Genomic DNA, 20,512 nt, shown 5'->3' on the forward strand with positions numbered 1-20,512 from the left:
CTGCACAAACAAAAAGTAAAAGCCTTTTCCTGGCTAACAAAGTAAAGAAACCCTTTCTATACAAAGTCGAAATGATACAAACTCAAGTCCCGACTGATTTATATTGCACATTTGCTTTAAATTCGCCTATACAACAGTTTCTCAACTAGTTAAATAACTGATATTAAGCTTGCATTTGCTTCCTCTTTACCTAGTACCCTACAAAATTCTTGACGGATTATGCCTCCACATAAAAATTATAAATTGCATACACGAGTTCTAGAACTTCTTCAGTAAAATTCGAGTGTGCCGTAAATGGTGATAGGCGGATTAATTTCAACACGAGTTGCTTTCCCTTCTGAGAACAATTGTGGTAGCATGTTTGCCTCTCTGGCTACTACACCCTCTCCAGTCCATATGGTGACATGGGGCCACTCATTTTTGGATACTATCTTTTCCCCATCCACATACCCAATTTGTGCATCTAGCGCAGCCATTTTATCAGTGAAGAGTAGTGCGGTAAGTTGTACTGGAACCTTTTGGTGGAGGAACACTCCATATCTTGCTACCGCTGTAACACCGTGGCTTCTTTTGTGGGCAAGAGTGACATGACATTTCTTAAGGTTGTTCTCCATGTTCTTGTCCTGAAGAAAGGCTTCCACCTTGGAATTCTTCTGAGCCAACTGCGTAAGGAATGTAATGGTTAGAGCCTAGGATGCACGGAAACCTTATGTGGGGTGAGTTTCCCCGTTTCGGAAACGTTTCCGTTTCCGAAACTCTCACAAACTCTTCGGAAACGTTTCGGGCCCGTTTCTGTAAATACTAAAAGTTGGAAACTCGTTTCCTAAAAGGAAACCCGTTTCCTATATAAAAAAAATTCTTAAATAATTAAAGAAAACCCTAAAAAAGGTTAAGTATCTAATCAATCATCCATAGACTTTATAATTATGGAATATTGATATGTTATATTTGTTATATATTCAAATCATAGACTTTTTTATTATGGAATTTAATGATATGTTATATTTAGATATTCTAATAATTTATCTTATCAATTGTTATAATAATTTATTTATATGAAAATAAAAGTTTATAAATAAAATTTTATATCTACATATATATATTACATAATTTTATAACTTTTAATATTTATAAATATACCCCTATATTTTTACTATTTACACGTTTCCCCCCACGTTTCCGTTTCCTATATTTTGGAAAAATCCGTTTCGCCGTTTCAGTTTCCGTTTCCGTTTCCGTGCAACTAACTTAGAGCCATGCAACACGGAAACGGAAATGGAAAGGCTGAAACTCAAGACTCGAAACAGAAAATGAAGAAACATTAATAAGAATAGTTTATAAATACGGACTTCGGAATTTCAGAAGTATTTTCAAAAATGAAAAAAAAAACGACGAAATGTAGGGCACAGGTAAATTTCGTGCAATATACGATTAAAGCAGTTATTTATCTACATAATCCATAAAATCAGGACAGTTATCTGAATAAAAATTCAATTCAAGAAAGTAAAATTTAAGACACAAAATTAAATAAAGAGCAGCTCTCCACATGAAGACCTTACATGTTGACTGACTTATTTACTAGATGTTTCACCAAGGTTATTGCCATGATTTGGGATCTTTTTTTTCAAATAACTAAATTCTACATGTGAATCAAGTTAACTTTCAGTGCAAAACTTACTTCCGCCATAACTTTTACGAATAATAAGACAGGTGAAACAGTTGTGCTTACATTTTTCAGGGAACTAGAGATTTCTGTAGCAGGTAAACTGACAGCAGCATAAACAATTGTTCCAAGTTTCCTCTTCTCAGTAACTGGTGTTACGTATTCTCCTTTAGCAATGCTCCTTAGTTGCTCCGTCACTTGCTTAACTGCAGATTCAAATGGAACCTAGGTCCATACAAGTTGTGGACAGATTCATCATTCCACTGCAAAAATTGGAAGCATGCATAGGGGTATGCAAAAACCAAACCAAATTGAATAATCGAGCCGAACCAACAAATTCAGCTTGGTTCGGTTTGATTATATAAAAACAACTCAGTTTTTTGAATTGGTTTGGAAGAAAAAAGATTCAGTTAATTTTTGGCACAAACTGAAACAAAAAACCGAAATGAACCAAAAATAACCGACAAGTTTGGTTTGGTTTAAAAAGGCTTAAATCCTTATAAATTTAGTTCCGTCTGATTTGAAAAAAAAAAAAAAAAATTAGCATTCCAAATCTCCACCCACATGTGCACAGCTAACCAACCAGACAGGTGAAATATTCGGATATTAACCTGAATGGCATTCAAATGCTCTGCATGGGCAACTAAAACTTCACGTAATCGCTTCTCCCAGTTTGCCCACTCCTTTGAATATGACCCCTTGGTGGACTCCAACCTAAGCACATAATAAAGATTATAAGTGGCACATGGGTATTCGAAACAATGACAAAAGTGGCACAACTGTCACAATGAGAAGTACTGTTCACTCAACAGAAAGACAGCATAATCTTCATCTTGATTGTATCAGACAAAATACAAAGCAATAAATATACGAAACTCATATGGTACGAACCTCCCATGTCTGTTCGTGTGAAGCCTGTAAAGGTTCAGCCCCTCTTCCAAAATTGATTGCACAGGCTCTGGCAGAGGTCTCCTGCACAAGCAAAAATCAAATTGAATGTGTAAAACAAAAGAAGCATGCCATGTCATCAAGGAAATACCAGCTAAGCTCCTTGAGAATGAGGAATTGAATATCATTAAAATGAGCAGCTCATGTATTAGATCCACTTTATTCTTACCTATCGGATCTTAGCAATGGCATTTTCACAAGAGACCCAAATCGTTCAATTAATTCATTCTCAAACTCTTTTCGACTCTGCAAGAAGCAAAAAGTAGTTAAGGTTTGCACACAATGTTACTAAAACAGTAATTACAGCAAAGCGGCTTAAGCATTGGTAAGTTGCAAAAATACCTTGCCATCATAAAGATGATAAAACATAAGCAGTACATATCCAGCATTTGGAGATGCTTTGTCCAGATTGCCCTGGAAATGTTGAAGTAAAGAAGGGTGTTGGAGAAATGTTAATCACAATATGCAATGCTGTTATTTCAAAAAAGTTCATAAGAAAAAACAGAGATGAGGAGTACCGGGTGATTGACTCGTTGAAGCACACGAAAAATGAAAACAGATAATGCGTCTAAAGAAAATGGATTCGCATCCGTTCCTGAATTAACATCAAAAGACGGATATCATTGAATATAAAATTAGAAACTAATGACAATGAAATTCAAAAGACTAACCACCAAAGAAAAAACTAATAAAACTAAACCAAGAAGTTGAGATATTTACACCAACTCAAAATTATGTGAGCGCAAGCAATTCAAACTCAAGTTTGTTTAATTTACCTATGTATGACAAGCAACCAAAAGGATATTGCTTTCTATTTTATAATACATAGCTGGATATTATTCGATCTGACTATATCTACCTACAATTAGTGGTATTTATGTCCTTTATCTTACAGAGCATTTATTACTATACATAAATGGGTTGATAGTAAAGCATCCACATCAACATACAAGTCCTTTATGAAGAATTGACATAGTTATCAAAGTGAGCATGGATGACCACAGTTATCAAGCAGAAACGGAGCTAATTAGATTGGGTTGAATGCAGACAAGTTCAACCTAACGAAGCAACAGATCTGAGTAGATGATCCAAAAAAGATAGTCTATAGGCTTCTATGTTGAATTTCTAGCAGTCAATTAGCAATGAAAGTTCTAAATATAAACAATAAAATCATAAATCAAAAGTTAGCAATTCCAAAGGGGGAAATTGTAACCTTCAGAATCAGGTATAACAGGAACAGCTGAGGCTTGGGTGCTGCGGCACATATCTTCAATCTGAACCCAATGGGAGAAAGCAATTGTAAGGTATGGGTCTTCAAGTTCACTTTAGTAAGCTAGGACCCCAAAATTTCACGCATAACCACCCACTAACACTAGGGCATATGAAAGTCGAAGAGAAATTCCAGCATATTAGGAAAAACAATATCCTTTACTGGAAGTGAAGGAAAAAAGGACCTGCTATATAAGAAAACTACAAACTACATAAATGAGCAACGACTTCAACTTATTTTGCATCCATTTTACGTTTCAAGCCACTGGTTGGAATGACTATCAAGAATATGAGCGAGCTCCCAGTAAAGAACAATCCAGAGTCATGACTCACCACCACAGAAGCTCTTTGCCAGTACAGGAGGGGTCAGGATCAATCTGACCCCTTTAACTAATCCATGACTTCCTTGGTTTACCAAAGCATCCTGGTAAATTTAAATAGTCAAATAACAAGCAAATCACCTGTCTCCAAACTTCTTCATTAGGTGCATTTTTGTCGGCAAGCATTATAGAGTATGGTCTTTTCCTGCGTTCATCAGCAACCTTCTGCCAGTACCTTCCTGTCAAATGAAGAAAAAAGGAATCATGTTACAGTTTTAGATCACATTTAAACAAGACTAAAATCCTAAGAAAAAGAGCACCTAATTTCCATCCGAGTGCTAAAGCTAAAGCAAACTTCAGAGTAACTAGTTACGAAAAATGCATGATATTAAATTCAGATCAGACTCAAATACAGTTCCATCAAATTGCAAATCAATTAGAGACAATATTTAACAATCACAAATACACTCAAATTCTCTTTTACTTTCTCTTGTCAATCTACATCTACACAATTACAAGCACACAAAAAGAAAGTTAAACACTGTAATCACCATTACTAATTTACTATTATGAAGAAGAAACTTTAAGCACTGACATGTGAATTTCCCAATCATGACAAAATATATTTTAATATTTACCACAATCAATGACAAAACCCTGATTCTTGGTCTCTTTTTCAATAGAAAAAAAGAAGAGAACTGTAAAATATTTTTCAAGCAATCTTTCAAAACATGAACATTATTCATCAACTAAGAAAATTGTGAGCACTTACAGGATTACCAAATTTTGTGTAATAATCATGTCCTATTTGCAGCGTTGCATACATAGTTTGTCACAATTCAAAAACTAAACTAATTATATGCTACTGTGCACATTTTATGCAATAGAAGGTTAATGGCTATTTGTGTTAACAATTAAAGGGACTACGTGAAAGGAGAGAAGTTAATGGCACATTAATAATGCTAAATTCAAGTTCTCTTTCAAAACCCACAAGTTATACCTTTCACAAGGTCCCCCATCAAACTATGGACAGGGCGATCATCTCCAAATCTTCCGGGAGCATTTAGTAATTCCTTGCATAGAGCAGACTTAGCACAACCCGGTATTCCTGAAAAAAGCAATGTAAAAGAAAATATCATGATGTGCCAGTCATATGAAGGAATAAAAATGTAATTCTATGATCTATTCTAAACATTCACTCCAAAGTGTGTCCACTCCTAGAAATTACTGGATACTCTTCAGTGAAAATGTGTTTTCACATGCTGAAACACAATGCTCAACTGTTACAAAAAACTTAGCAGGGAAATAAAAAAACAAGTAACATAAAGCCTTATCCTTGAACTCAATAGAAATAGAATTAAAATTAACTAAACTGCTCAAAAACATAAATGAAGAAAAAAATTAAAAATGTCAAGAATCTCTACTTCATTATACAAACAACTAAAGTTATCATAACTTTTCTAAAGCTTACAACTTATTAATTGGTGATTTTACCTGGAAAGAACACAATTAAACCCTCATTCTTTTGAACAGTGTCCTTTACTGAAAACTTAGGGCTTGGAGGCCCCACCTCTCGCTCTGTCTCAAGATCACCCTCTTCATCCCTGCCTCCTTCTATAATGGCCAAGAAGTCTTCAGCTTTCACTAAACTGCCTGCAGATCCTATCAGGGCCTGATTCTCTCGACTTCTACTGGCATACTGTTCAAGAAAAGGCTCAGCTTCACTCAGGTATAATGAGGAAGACAGTTGTTTCCTTCCATATTTTTTCGTGATGTATGCTGCCCTGAAGATTCATGCAACAATTTTTTTTTCTTTTAATAAATCAGAATAAAAATGCTCAAGCTACAAAGAGGAAGCACAGCATAATACCATTCATCAAGCATCTTGCTAAGTTCTCTCTGTTTTCCTGTTGAGGTGCCCCAAATTTTCATTTGCCTGCCAAATGGTACACAAAAAATAAAAAATTAACCAAAATAGATAGGTCAGAAATAGAGAGTTAAAAAGATTTAAAACAGCAACGCGTCAAGCAAACTACTAAAAACATAGCATGATTCACAATCTATCAAGGCTCCCCCGGTGCACAAAGTGCTCCCCGGCTATTGCTGGGATCGGGGAGAGCAGGCGCATTAGTATGCAGCTTTTCTTTTGCATTTTGCAAAGAGACTATTTCCATGCCTCAAACTCGTGACCTACAGGCTACCAAGGGAGCAGCTTTAATACTGCGCCAAGGCTCACCCCATAATCTATAAAGCATATTTTTAATTGACATCATGAGAAAATTCAAATTACTTGTCAACATCAACATCTAACACTCATGATCCATTATAACGATGTCAAGGATGATCATTAATTAGCTTAGCAAATTATCATAAGTAGAACTCGAGAATTTGCTGGGAACAAGTAAAGGCCTCATGCTTTGTTTGTTTTACAGAAATGACAAAAGAGAAAGAAACTTCATTCATTATCGCTGATTGTAGGCTAAAAAGAGTGGTGATCAAGAGAATAGAGTAAATATGGTATTTCCCAGTAAAGCTCTAATCCCATCAAAAGTTCTCCATTTATGAAAGAATTGCAAGAAAATCAGGAAGAATGAAGGATGTAAGGATTCAAAGTATTAAACATCCTCCACATTTAATAGGTGTCTGGCTTGACAATAAAGCCGCATCTGTAAAAGAACATCCTACAAAATCATCTCTTATCTTTCTCTCTCATGCTCGCAATTTTCTATAATGAACAATATATTATTATAACCCATTTCATAGGAACTGCTTTTTTTTTCTGACTCCAATTTCTTTTTATCTTCCCAAAAATTGAAAAGGATTATTGACTACAAAGTTCAGTCAATTTGTTATTTAAATTAGACAAGTACTTAAAATTCACAGTAGTGGCAGCAGTTTCAATCCGATTTGATCCAATAACATATCGATCCGCTTTTTAGACCCAAAAGGTTCATTATACAGTTAGTCATAAGCGTGCTCATGCTTTGATATGATAACTAAACAATGAAAGCAAAATGAATTATAGTTTTTGCTTCTTTTCCTCTGCTTAATTTTCCTGTGGACAGCTTCTCGACCAAGCAAAGTACAGCCTACAGGTATGTGTTTTCAAATATTAAGATGCTATACAAATTCCTAATGAGCATAGCTGAACCAATGAAAACGATACACATCCAATATATTTTAGGGAAGATACTTGATAAGGTTCTTAAAAATCATTTATTTTTGGTCCCATCATTCAGAAATGATACACATTGAAAATTGTCCAATATCCTTTATATGAAGTCCTGTTTCTTCCGACCAAAAAAAAAGTCCTGTTTCAAATATTTAAATGCAAATTACTGCAAACAAAAATAAAACCTCACCTCAAGTAGTAGGCCTTGTAAGCAGATGGACCATCCTTGAAAAGAATTGACAAACCATTGCGGATCAAGAACGTCCTTATCTGTAACGAATTTAGATAGCACGTGAGAGTCACCTTTTTTGTGCATTCCATTTAGAATGGACATCCAATATAAATCTACTAAGAAACAACATTACTATAGTGGAAAAGAAGATTATGTCTGTCACAAATGAGGTCCAGAGGATGTAAAACAAAATATTGAAAAAATTAATTCTGTCCTCTATAAGTGAAGATATCTCTCCACATTATTTCTTTTTTAAACTTCACAGATGCTCCTCTAAAAGCTCTCAAAGGAGCCAAGCAAACCTCACCATATCTTTCTAGAGCTGAAAATAAAAGCAAAACTAAAAGAATCACCTAATTGTTCCTAATTTTTTTATCACATGCTACTTGCTCAAAGTGAAAAAATCAAACCAGCAATTCTTATCTCCATACATATAGCAATACATAATGTCTCCAAAGTAATGGTTGACAGTTGAATAATGGTCAGCCAATTTTGAGTAACAAAACTCTACTGAGTTACTCAATTTTAAAATTAAAAAAAAAACAGAATTTCATGATTTTAAATGATTGAAAACCAAAGAGTACTTTTTCTAATAAATTGAATATGACATTAGATATTCCTAAAGCTTAAGCCTTTAAAAAGGTATATCCACAACCATATCCCTAAAACTTAAGTCATACCACCACTCCATAAATGAGACCTCAAGCATCCATATGGTTAAAAGAAAAAAAAGATTCATGTCCTACAAGCATCTAGAAGACTATTTACTTCAGTTGCAGACTTGCAATAGAAATCAAGGGGAACTGCTGATATGCACATACCTTATACGTAAGAAATTTTAATTTTATCATTAAATTTGCATCATCATCAGCTAAACCATCTTTCGGAAGTATGGCATCACTATCACTTAAACTTCCCCCAAGGTTTTTGTTGTCTTTTGCAAATAAGGCGGCTCTCTCCTTATTGGCCTTGAATAAATTGATGTCAACAAAAAAACCTGAGTACATAAAGAGGTGTCAGAGACAAATTCCATAATGCAATAACCACCGGCTACCTCAACCCTCATCCTAAAGTTTGTTTCTACCTACTCACCAATCAACTAGAGGAAATAACGAATATACAGGGATTATAAGTATCTCACTTAACATAAAGCTCACTGAATAAATTGCATGTTTACCCCATGATGAAGAAGGGGAAAATAAGCCTACTCCCCTCTTACTTTTGTCTTAAAGATAAAGGTCAGATGCAACCATTGACATACCTCGATATAATGGCCACAAACCTGGCTTGAGCCTACAAGATAGCAATGCTTTAGTCAAATATCCAGTGTGTAGATAATGAAGAGAGACTTGAGCAATATTTGACATGAAGATTCTTGAAACTAGAGTCTATAAAAACTAATATGACAAAACCTCATTTCCTTTTGGTATCGCCGAAATCCTGAATCACTATGGACATGAATAACCATCTTGTAGAAAAGGTTGTCACTCGATACAGAACCAATCTTGTGAAAGTTATGATAGCATTTAAAAGCAATAGGGAAGCGTCTTTCCCTCAGCAGACGGATCATTTCCTGGTTCAATTCAATGAAAATGTAAAATAATCTTAAGAAAGAAAAACAAAAGCTGAGTCAAAAAGCAGCTCTAGTGATTGTAGTTTCTTTAGCAAAAGCATGAAGAGTGTGCAAACCATAATCAAGCAGCTAAGCACCAATACCCTAAAGCAACACTTATTGCCAATTTCAGGGGGGAGGCCAAAAAGGATAAAAATCCAGCAAAATGTCTAAACCTGCAACTTGGTAGTTGAAAAGTCAGCAGGGTGAGCTTGTAAAAATTTTGTAACAACAGATCTGTCAGCATTTCTTGAGTGCATATCACCATCTTCAATCCCAAACCAGTCTGAACTGTCAGGACAAAATGAAGTGCCAATGCTCTGGAGAAGTGCTTTAATTTGCTGCAGTAGTATATTGACAGACAACAAAATGTATTTCATAAGATACCATTCACTAATACCCCGACTAATACTATAATTTTTACATTTGTGAGAATCTAACGCGTTATTTCACATTTAAAGAATCATCAAGCACCTGTTTTTCATCTGCCCTATTTGCTGCACAAATTTCCCTTAAGCTTGGTCCCAAATCAAGGTCAGCTGAAGTAATTAGAAGTGAAGAGCAGCTCATTAAACAAGTGTACTCAATTATGGAATGAAAACCCAAAAAGACATGCTTATAGTTCCAATCAATCAAAAAATACAATCTTAGGGGCCGTTTGGTTCAAGGTTGGAAATGGGAATCGGAATCGGAATCGGAATGAGAAGGAATGGGAATGGGAATGATTGTTTTCTTTTTTTGTTTGGTTCAAAGTGTAGGAATGGGAATGAGAATGGGTAAAGTTTAATAAAAATATTATTTATTATTTATTAAAAAAAAAAATTTTTATTTTTTTAAATATTTTTTTATATAAAAAAATTATATTTTTTAAAAAATAAAAATTTTAAAAAATAAAAAATAAAAATATATTTTTTATTTTAAGTATATTTTTTAAAATTTAAAAATAATTTTTTAATAATTATATATTTATTATTTATCATTAAAATATTTTGTTAAATTTTGATTCCCATTCCCAAAAGTTCATTCCCATGGGGTAAGGGAGGAATGGGTGATTCCCATTGAAGGGGTAATCACATTCCCATTCCCTAGTGTAATTTGACAAAACAAACACAAACAATAGGAATCATTCCCATTCCCATTCCCCCTTTTTTTTGGCGAACCAAACGGCCCCTTAATGAAATTCATTAAATGATTATTGAAAGGGTAACACATTAGTGACTGATGCACATTAATAAAAATGAGCTAAACAAATTGGACCTGGAAAACTAATTACACCATTTTGTTAGACAAAACATACATAAAAACTATTAGCAGATGCAACTGTAAGGATCAAGATAACAAATTACTCATAATATGCATAACATGAGAAGCAGCAGCATGGAGAACTACATCCAGCCAATCCCTGATTTAGCTCAACAAGAAACTTTAGATCTGTCCGCATGAAAGTCCATTTTATCCATTCTTTGAGAGAGAGAAACATATTTTTCTTTTGAACAATAACACAAATAAACAAATTGGTTAATCTCTTTTTACATTATTCTAGTATTTTTTTCTCCACTCTTCAGCTCATTTAATTGAACAATTTGTTGCTTTCTTATGAAAATTTCATCTATGAGCTGCAAGCTAGGAAAACGGATGCTTATTTCAACAAAACATTTCTCATTATAATGTAACTTGACAAATAAACAATGACTGCCCATATCAACACATATACACTAAAAAATTATCTAAAAAAACAATTTTGTTGCAATCCTGACCTATACTGCAAACTTAATTTCAGTTTTGCCAAGATATTACAAGTATGCCAATTGGCAGTCTAGAACAATTGAAACAGTTAGAAATGATCTCTTGTAACGTAATACCATCTACCGGCAAACTCTGTTAGAATTCTAGCTAGATACTATCACAAGTTTTTTAGGAGTGTATTCAAGGGAAAACCATGTGCTCCATAAATGATAAAAAAACCAAGCATTTTTTAGTAGCCTCTATCTGTGAATATAAGAGAGTTATATAGAGTTTATTTTGGGCGGGGGAGTTGAAACATTTCACCAGCCCGTTTTTAATAAATGCAATCAGCAGAAATCTTGTACACTTCAATCCTACTAGAAGCCAAATGTTCTATTTTACAGAGCTGATGTATATAGCTACTAGTAAGTAGTAACATACTTCAATCATATTTATCCTTCCAACGGCCAATACCCAGCCCAAATACTTTTACTAAGAAAAGGAAAAAGCATGGAGATATACAATTAAGAGTAAAACACCATTTATAGTTACAGACTAAGACATATCTAGTTAAAAAAATAGAGCTCGTCTTATTTGGGATGTGAAATGTTCAGAAAATCAGCTAAAGGCCAAGTTCATATAAAAATTGAAATGATCTCCAAACACAAGGGAAAAGAGCCTACCTCCTTCAGCTGGAGGAGGAGGAGGAGGATAGTCTTTCAGAACTGCTTCCATTTGTTTTGAGCTGTCATGACTTACAATACGAGCCACAAGCCCTTCAAGGATTTCACCTTGCACCTTTATATGGTCTTTTGAACCTGCATAAAATATGTTTAGTTAACATAAATCAAGTTTGTGGTCAAAGCTCAAAAGGGTATAATGAAACAACAGCAATCAGTATCGACAAAGAAAAGCATATTAAAAGACAGCTTAATGATGCAAATGGGATGGCAGTAGGCACCATCCTTTCAGCCACAGTGCAGCGTACACCATGCATCTTCTCATTTTCCTTACTATTTCTGAATTTTAGAAGTTCTATGTTGAGAACCTATCTCATCTGGAAATGTGCACAGTGGCATGCACTTCTATGAATAAAGCTTTCGATATAATTTCACAAGTTTCCCACTTTTATGCCTCTTATAAGGTTGTTGCCAGAATAATTCCACACAGTGTGGCATCATAATCTGAATGAGCTCAAGTTAAACAGCAATACATATATGAAAGTCACCCTCATAAACAGTCCACTGACACTGTAAGTATTAAGAAACGTTCAACTAAAGAAATAATTTTTGGATCAGACAGACAATTGAATGACCAAATATATCAAAGATAATACAACTCAATCACCTGGAACAGAAATATCAGCGACTTCATCAAGAGAACTACAAACGGTGGTAGCAGTGCCTTCTTCACACAATGCATCATAAGCAGCAAAGAAAGATGTCACTGATTTCCTTCAATTCACAACAATACTAAAGTTTAAAACAAAGACCTGAAACTATACCATGAAGCATCTTAATTTAGATCGATTTGTAAACAATAAGCAAGCATTTTTTATGTATTCACCTTGTTGAAAACAGCCAAACATGATTTGTTGGAAGGCGCCATTTTCGACAAAAGGCAATCACTTCCGGAGTTGAGTAGAATTTCGGCTTTCCATTGCCCAATTCCGTGACTGCTGTCACAACCGCTGCAATAAGTTTGAGTCAGAAATGTATTAGCAATGCACATCGACAAGCTAAAAAAGAGAGGACAAAAGTAACCACAATATTAGTACACAATGGAGAGTAACAGTAGAGTGCTTTCAAGTAACATAATACTTACACGAATGTATTTTCGGAGTAATATAGTTAACAAAAAGAGCGACAATGTATTTCCTTTTAAAGAGAAATATATACTCTTACACTATGAGTCTATGACCATAAGGATCTAATTCAGAAACAGCAGGCACACAAAAGAATTGAGAATCAGAAAAGCAGAATCATCAAAATTTCAAAGTTCCAATAACTGAAGAGTTATCTTGTAGAGTAAAATACCCAATTTCTCAAACATGGCAAGAAATAAATGAATGATCTTCTTTCAGCATGTAACTATAAACTAATGATCTTCATGCAGCATGTACAGTAGCTGATTTAAGCAGTGCAGCTGAAGCATTCTATGTATTGGCAAATTCTCAGGAATTGAACAAGAACAAAATTTACAACATAGAGTTGCAAACAGGCCGACTTTCCCGTGTAGTAAATCAAACATCAAATTTCTAGTACATTAACAACATAGACCATGACAACATTTTAAAAGCTGGCTTCCACATAGTAATCAAATTACTGCTATATAACCACTTAAAGCCCGTGCCTCAAATACAAATCTCTAAATCAAACCTTACACATTCAGCAAAAGTTGACATTATGCCAGTAAAATTTTGAAATCAGAATGCATGGAAGTAAGAAAATAGGACCATACATTTCACCTTGGGTATTTAAATTCCAAAAGATTTATTAGTGGAAATTAAATGAATAATGAAAAGTTTAAACAAAAATACCAAAATCCTCTTTAGGACGTTGCCCATGGTCTCCCAGAACTGCAGTCACCAGTTCCATTGATATGCACATGTGGTTTTCCTGTAAGGACAAACAATGTAATAATAAGATTAGAGCAACTAGGCCTAAACTGTTAACAAAGACCTAAAGACTTCAAAATTTGAGACATGATCAAGTGAGAAAAGTAGTTAGAACATATGCTAAATTCAACTCAGAGATTTTCAATAAACATAATGGCATTATGCATATACATAAATTCATAATTTGCATCCTGCATAAACATTAAAATAAAGAAGATGCTGGACAGGGCAGAAAGAGGGAGAGCATAAAAGTATCAGAATATTTAAACTTGAAGTGGCAAGAGAATAGAGCAAACCAAAATGAGATTCTGAAGATCTAATTTCCACTTCTAAATTCTTCAAAAGTGTTCAGATTACCTCGAGAAACTCATTGAACTCTGCTTGCTTTTTTGCAGCTGTAGCTCCCCATGCCTCACGAAACATCCGTCCAAGAACAAAGACGCCGACAGCAGTATATCTACATTTTGAGATTATGTTTATTTTATGCAATCATCAAAGCAACTCGTAGAGAAAGAGAGTGAAGCGTGTATTTTAGGTAATGCAATCAAACATGTTGTGGTCAATAATTAGTTCAAGACGAAAGATGAGTTGAAGAGATAAAGAGTTACAAACAACAAAAACTAAAAACAAAATGAATAATAAAGAGATAATACAAAAACAAAAAAAAAACTTACATATTCCCAAAGCTATTCTTGGCATATGCTCCACCTTTGTTACCCGCATACATAAAGAGAGAGCCAGAATGTTTAAGAGAGACCTGTTAGAAATGTCAATACCAACACAACCAATTATTAATTAATCAAGGAAATATCCAAAACCATAATTGCTTTCTCTGAAATAAATAATAAGCAAGAACCCAATAAATTTCTCCGATAACCTCTTTTCTCCTCCTTTAAAGTTGAGATGATTCAATTTAAGTAATCAAGACCTCTCCAAAATTGAGATAGGCTAAGTAGCACTCAATTTAAATTGAATTCTTGCATTATTTTTAACTTTCCAAGCAAATGCCAAATAAATACGCAAAAGTTTAGGTTTAGGAAGCAAATCAGTAGCTATAAGTGACCGAATTTCTAATGCTGTATTTTACTGAGAGAATAGCATATAGCCAAAACCATAAACAATAAAACACTACATAGAATTAATTACCTCAAGAGTAGCCAGGCCTTTAGATACAATCTCTGTCATTCTGCTCCTAATCTGTGAGCTTGCATTCAAAACAAACAATTAGCCATCACTGATATAACATGACATTCAAAAAAAACAAATAACAAACTTTAATTGAAAAAAAATAGCACTCAACCTCCTGATCAGACTTCTCATTTTCAAATTTGGGATAAAAAGTAGCTCTAATTTGTGCTTGAGTATACGTGGAATTATCCACAGTAAAATTCTCCAATAAATTACCATTAAATAACTGACTCAAATTTACACTACTCTTTTTAACCGCCTTTTCAACTTCCGCCACAGCTGATGAAGTAGCAGCAGTTCCATATGACCTGGGTCTCCATACACTCTGACCTTTCAAGTTACCAGACTGTACGGAAGCTGACGTGGCAGCACCGTGACTACTTTTCTGAACCGTTTCTTCAACTACACTTAATCCAGATACTCTATCAGTAACCGCCTCCAGAGACGGCGCGCTCTGACCGGAAGTAGAGGCTTCTGCCGCCTCCGCCGGAGACGGTGCACTCTGACAGGAAGTAGAGGTTTTAGCCGCCGTCTCTTGAATTGGATGTTTCGGCTTCCACCGTTGTTGCATTGACTGCAAAACGTCAACGATTACCAGAAAAAACAATTCAAAATCTGTAAAAACTGAAAAACAAGAATGAATTGGTACGTACCTGAGGCATGATTAAATGATTAAAAATTATAAATGAAGAAGGAGATGATCGGAGTGAAATTAAGGTTTTAGATTTTTTAAGATTTGAGGAAAAAGGGAGAGTGAGTGAAAAAGTAGAGAAAATTGTTCGCATAATATTAGTTCGAGAGAGACTGGTTCGCCGAACAGGTGTTTCTAGAGAGAGCTTTCTTATTTCTTTTTTAGGCAAAAGGTATAAAACGACCATAATACTTTTTAAAAAGAAGTAATTGTCACCTGTAGAAAACATTAAACACATATTTTACCCGGTATTTATTTTCTTTGGACAGTTATACCCATATTTTAACCAAAATATATCCGTTCAGAAAAAAGTACCCTTATCTATATCTATCTATATCTATATCTATACTATATATAAAAGTACGAAGGGGGGAGGGGGGGAGGACAGACAAATTTACCGAATAGTCCTTTATAATTTATTACAAATAAGGATTTAATGGTCATTCATTAATTATTTGTTTAATTTATTACTAAATATATATTATAATTAGAATCCTAATTAGATATATTAAAATTAGAGTCCTAATTAGAATAGAATTATATTTTATGTAATTTATCTATTTAATTTCTAATTAATGACTAATTTTTAGAAGTCAACATTACTATTAAAGAAAAAGAGTAGCCGATATGTTTACTATTTGAGAAGTATAATGCATATATATAAGTGATGGGATTTCTAATCCAATTTTAAGTTGGGTTTATTAATTCAATGAAGATTTTATATATTAAAAAGAAATTGAAGAATTAGGGAGGTTACCCTATGTTCATATATCCCAAATGAAAAACTTTTTAAGTTTGTAAAAAATTATGAAAGTTTTAAGTAAACCCATAAAACATCATTGAATCAGAAATACTCGGATAGCCAATTGAAAATTCATAAATTATCATGAATTTATTAATTATGTACCGTTTTTCTCATTTTTAACTATGGTTGAACCATATCAATTATATGAAGTCATCAAATCTACCATTAAAACCTTCCGAAGCAAACATATAACTAATGTCATCAACAAAACACTGTCAAGTTTTAAAATTATATTACTTGACCACTTCATTTTTTAGTTTTTTTTTAAACTTTTATTTGCATAAATATTGCACTTAAAAAAAACACAGAAACACCAAAAAAAACATATAAATACACCTCTGAAATCCGGTGACCGGTTGTTAAAATTTACCTGGAAAAATTGACAATCAATATGTGGTATGTTTAATGATGGCGATGACTGTATAGTAGAGGTGTTGTAAGTGTTTTCTAGGTGCATCTTACGTGTTTTTTTTGTTTTTCTGGGTGATTTTCATTATCTTTTAGTGTTTTTCTCGGTGTATATTTGATTTTATTGACTGTTATACGTGAGTGTGTTTTAGGTCTCTTATGTTTTATTTTATTTTTGTGTTTTCGCGTTTTTTAGTGTTGTCGGTGCATTTTCGGCATATACTAATACCGAAAGAAAAAAAAAGGCAAACCGATTTAGTTTTGGTTTATTTCCTGTTTTTTAATCCAGTATTTTGTAAAAATCTTTTTTCAATACCTCGGGAAATCAATTTTCCATGCCTGTAATTTTATCAATATTATTTTGAGTTTGGAGGAGTTATTGTAGAAGTTATTATAAAGACTTGTGGCTTTCAGTTTGGATTTACTCATCGTGGGAAATTTAAAAAGATAAGAACCGGAGAATATTCAAAAAGGCAAAACTCATCATAAGGCCCCCTCTATTTTACTATTTTAACTCAGTAAGCCCGTACCCTAAAGTTTGTCACTGATGGGTCCCTTTACTTTCATTATTGACATGTTAATACCCTTACGTGGATAAAAAAATGGAAAGTGCATCTCACTCTCCATTAATTAACAGAAAAAAATGATGTGGCATTAATTTTGAAGACTTGTTTCACACAAAATCACACTTTAAACAAAAAGTACAAAATAAAATAAATTTGATGGCAAAAAGTTTTGCCATCATCTTTTTCCCTCAACATGTCTTTTACAATCCAAAAAAAAATTCAGATCTTTATTCTCATTCATTTTATTTTTTTCCTCTGTTCCTCGTTTATTTTTTTCCACTCACATCTAAACCCTTAGCCTGTTTTTGAAATACAAAATACTCAAACAAACCAGACACACACAATCAAAAATGGCCAAGAAGCGGAACAGGGGAGCGGCACAACATCAACAACGGCAGAAAACCCCTAATATTGATGAATCCACTCGTTTGCGAATTCGTCAATGCCTAAACGAATTCCGTGATAACGACGATCAAGGTTTTCCTATTTTTTCTTTGTAAATTTACTCGTATTTCAAAATTTTAAGTTAATTATATCACAGTATCTATGCAAGCAAGGACGGAGGTAAGCCGTGGCACCCCGTTTAATATGTATGCTTTGTATTTTAGCTGGAAAAGTCTCAGATATGATTTTTGTTATGTTCGGCTTCCTCTTTAATATGTATGCTTTGTATTTGTCGTTATGTTCGGCAAGGATCTGTTCTTGCTTAGGGATGACCGGAAAATTTTTCCGGTCACCTTCCGCTCGGAGAAGATGACCGGAAAAATTTTCCGGCAGTGGTAGGGTGGCGGCGGTGGAAGTGCTGGTTGGGTTGGTTGTTGTGGTTAATCAAATGGTTAGATTAGATTGGGTTGGTTTGTTTTGTTTTGTCTTTTTTTAAATTAAAGTAAGGATATTTTGGGTGTTTGAAATTTTTAAGGTATATTTCTGACGTGTCAGATGATATGGCAGTCAGTTTTTTTTAAGACCAACAATTGATTGAAAAAACGGCACCAGGGGTATTTTCGTCATATTTGGAGCTTAGGGGGTTTTGTGAGCGCCGACACAAAGATCAGGGGGTTTACTCCCGTTTTTAAACATCAGGGGGTTTAGCGCCCGAACCCCTAAAGTTGAAGGGCCATGGGTGATTATTAGCCGTAATTCTTATTATTTTGACTATTCAATCTTCAATCGTTAGCTTACGAACCAACATTTAGCATCAATTATTGTACTTCCGAGTGTCTAGGATTTCTTTAAGGCACCGTTTGGATTGATGGATTCTAAACGATGGATTTTAAACAATCCATGGATTTGGACAAAATCTATCGTTTGCCTAAAAAAAAAATTAATAGAATCTATGAATTTATAAATTCCTTCATTTTCTACAATCCATCATTTTTGAGGGTTTTGATTTCCCACCTACTAGGTGGGAAAGTCCAAATCCACCATTTTTTATACATGATGAATTGTTATGCTATTTATTATTTTCCATAAATAATATTAAAAATCCATTGATTTTATATTCAATCCAAACGATGGAATTTTAAAATCTATGGATTTAAATTCCATTGATTTAAAATCCATTAATTTTGCTAAAATCCATGGATATTAAAAACCCTCAATCCAAACGGTGCCTAACTCTTGTAATATACGAAGTTGCAAATTATTGTCAAAACTAATCGAGTAGCTCTAAAACCCAATTTAAATTGAAAATCAATATAAGATTTTGAAAATTTAAAATCAGATATTTAGTTTTTATGGTTATTATAAACGCCCTTTCAATTAGAATTTGTATATATTTTGTTAAATCTGTTTTATTTTAGATATAACTTAATATTTTGCCAAACTTCAAAATTAATTTAATAAATTTTTCTGTAATTGTTTAATTATCATTTTGGATTTAAGATTTCATATATTTTCTATATGTGATATGTGAATTGTATTGTTATGATCAAAAATAAGTTTCTTGAAATATAATTTTAGGATTCGTAAAGTTGCTGTTTGGTTGTTTATTGTGTTTTTTTTAAATAAGATCCAAAGGAAGAATGATGACGACGTTTTCGATAGTTAAGTTTAGCAGTTTTTACTCTTTCAGATATTATAATAAAGAAAAAATTTCATTATAATTATAATTTTTACTCTTTCATTTATTATAGTAAAATCGAATTCTCTATTTCAAAGATGTTGATTGAATTTGATAAAAATTCCAAACGAGAAAAGTCATTGGTTTATTTGATTTTTATTTTGTAAAATAAAAACGTATGAAATTATTTTAATGTAATTATTTTAATTTTTAAAATTTTAATATAAAAAATTTACAATTTTATATACTTATTCTGAATGTTTTATATGTGGTTTGAGTGATTGTCATACTAAATAATAAAAATTTATGTCGACATTAATATGATTTTTGTAGTTTTAAAAAAGAAAATTTAATGAAAACTATCCAATTTTTACGATTTCATAATTCACCGGCACACATAGTTTTTTCTTGTTCAAAGTGGTTGAACCACATTTTTTGTTTTTTTTTCAGCGGAAGCAAGCCGAATTGACATCCAATATGGTTAAACCGATTGAGCTAACCGTTTTGGCCCAATTTTTAATTTACTGGTTGAAATTAAAAGCTCTATTTGATATTAAAAATAAAACTTAGTTATGAAAAATTGATAATAATGAAACAAATGATCTGAAAGAAAAAAAAGTATAAATTCCGAGTTAATCAGTGGGTTAGATTGCCAAGTTTACTTGCATCAATGAAAATATTAATCAAAACAAAAGATTTAGATTTACATAATTTTGTCTATTCTCACATTGTAAAGTCTAGGAAAACAAAAGATCCAATCTTACATTACAAATATGAATCAAAAGTCCATCCGATTGTTTATTTGGGGGTGGTTTCTCACCAATCTCTCTACTTTAGTTTTTTTCATAGTTTTTATCTTTAATTGTTAAATAAAGTTTATTCTTGGCCAATTTTAATCTAGATTAAAAATTATTTTCTACTATAGTATTTTAATTGAGATTAGATCTAATCTAATCGAAATTAAGAGTAATTTTTTTCATTTTTGGAGATAAAATTGTTTTTTGCGATGCAAACGACTTGGATCTCTGAAATAATTATAGGCAGCATCTTACGACGGATTTCATCAAGTACAAGTATGTTTTGCATCAATATCGATGATGTTTTTAATCTTCAAGAGAACAGATGTATCACAGAAAATGTGATCAGTCGTGCATTCGAAGTTATACTTCCTTAGAACGTTCAATAAATTTAGATTTTATTATTAAATCTAGTTTTAGTCTACAATTTTGGGTGA

General features: G+C 33.2%; 1 protein-coding gene across 1 annotated transcript; it reads right to left on the minus strand.

Annotated features, from left to right (window-relative positions):
* Positions 1 to 34: 34 nt before the first annotated feature.
* Positions 35 to 15,581, minus strand: LOC126681993 (tRNA ligase 1). Its single transcript, XM_050377550.2, has 27 exons — positions 15,400 to 15,581; positions 14,859 to 15,320; positions 14,705 to 14,755; positions 14,233 to 14,315; positions 13,916 to 14,015; positions 13,481 to 13,559; positions 12,508 to 12,631; positions 12,289 to 12,395; positions 11,625 to 11,759; positions 9,691 to 9,755; positions 9,393 to 9,557; positions 9,017 to 9,177; positions 8,866 to 8,897; positions 8,426 to 8,601; positions 7,563 to 7,642; positions 6,071 to 6,136; positions 5,695 to 5,984; positions 5,201 to 5,308; positions 4,342 to 4,439; positions 3,825 to 3,885; positions 3,130 to 3,206; positions 2,954 to 3,025; positions 2,781 to 2,857; positions 2,555 to 2,635; positions 2,275 to 2,377; positions 1,730 to 1,888; positions 35 to 662 (listed from the first exon to the last, which is right to left on the minus strand). The coding sequence occupies exons 1-27, from the start codon at positions 15,529 to 15,531 to the stop codon at positions 270 to 272; spliced, it is 3,537 nt and encodes a 1,178-aa protein (XP_050233507.1). The 5' UTR covers positions 15,532 to 15,581; the 3' UTR covers positions 35 to 269.
* Between the last annotated feature and the right edge of the window lie 4,931 nt (positions 15,582 to 20,512).

The sequence above is a fragment of the Mercurialis annua genome, linkage group LG1-X (assembly GCF_937616625.2).
Source record: "Mercurialis annua linkage group LG1-X, ddMerAnnu1.2, whole genome shotgun sequence".
NCBI classification, from domain to species: domain Eukaryota; kingdom Viridiplantae; phylum Streptophyta; class Magnoliopsida; order Malpighiales; family Euphorbiaceae; genus Mercurialis; species Mercurialis annua.

Excerpts from the sequence above, each read along its gene's own strand:
- LOC126681993 (XM_050377550.2), bottom strand. The coding sequence starts at position 15,531 with ATGCGAACAATTTTCTCTACTTTTTCACTCACTCTCCCTTTTTCCTCA. Across the intron at positions 8,898-9,016 it reads CGATACCAAAAGGAAATGAG|GCTCAAGCCAGGTTTGTGGC; the intron begins GTTTTGTCATAT and ends GCTATCTTGTAG. Across the intron at positions 3,207-3,824 it reads TGTTATACCTGATTCTGAAG|GAACGGATGCGAATCCATTT; the intron begins GTTACAATTTCC and ends ATGTTAATTCAG.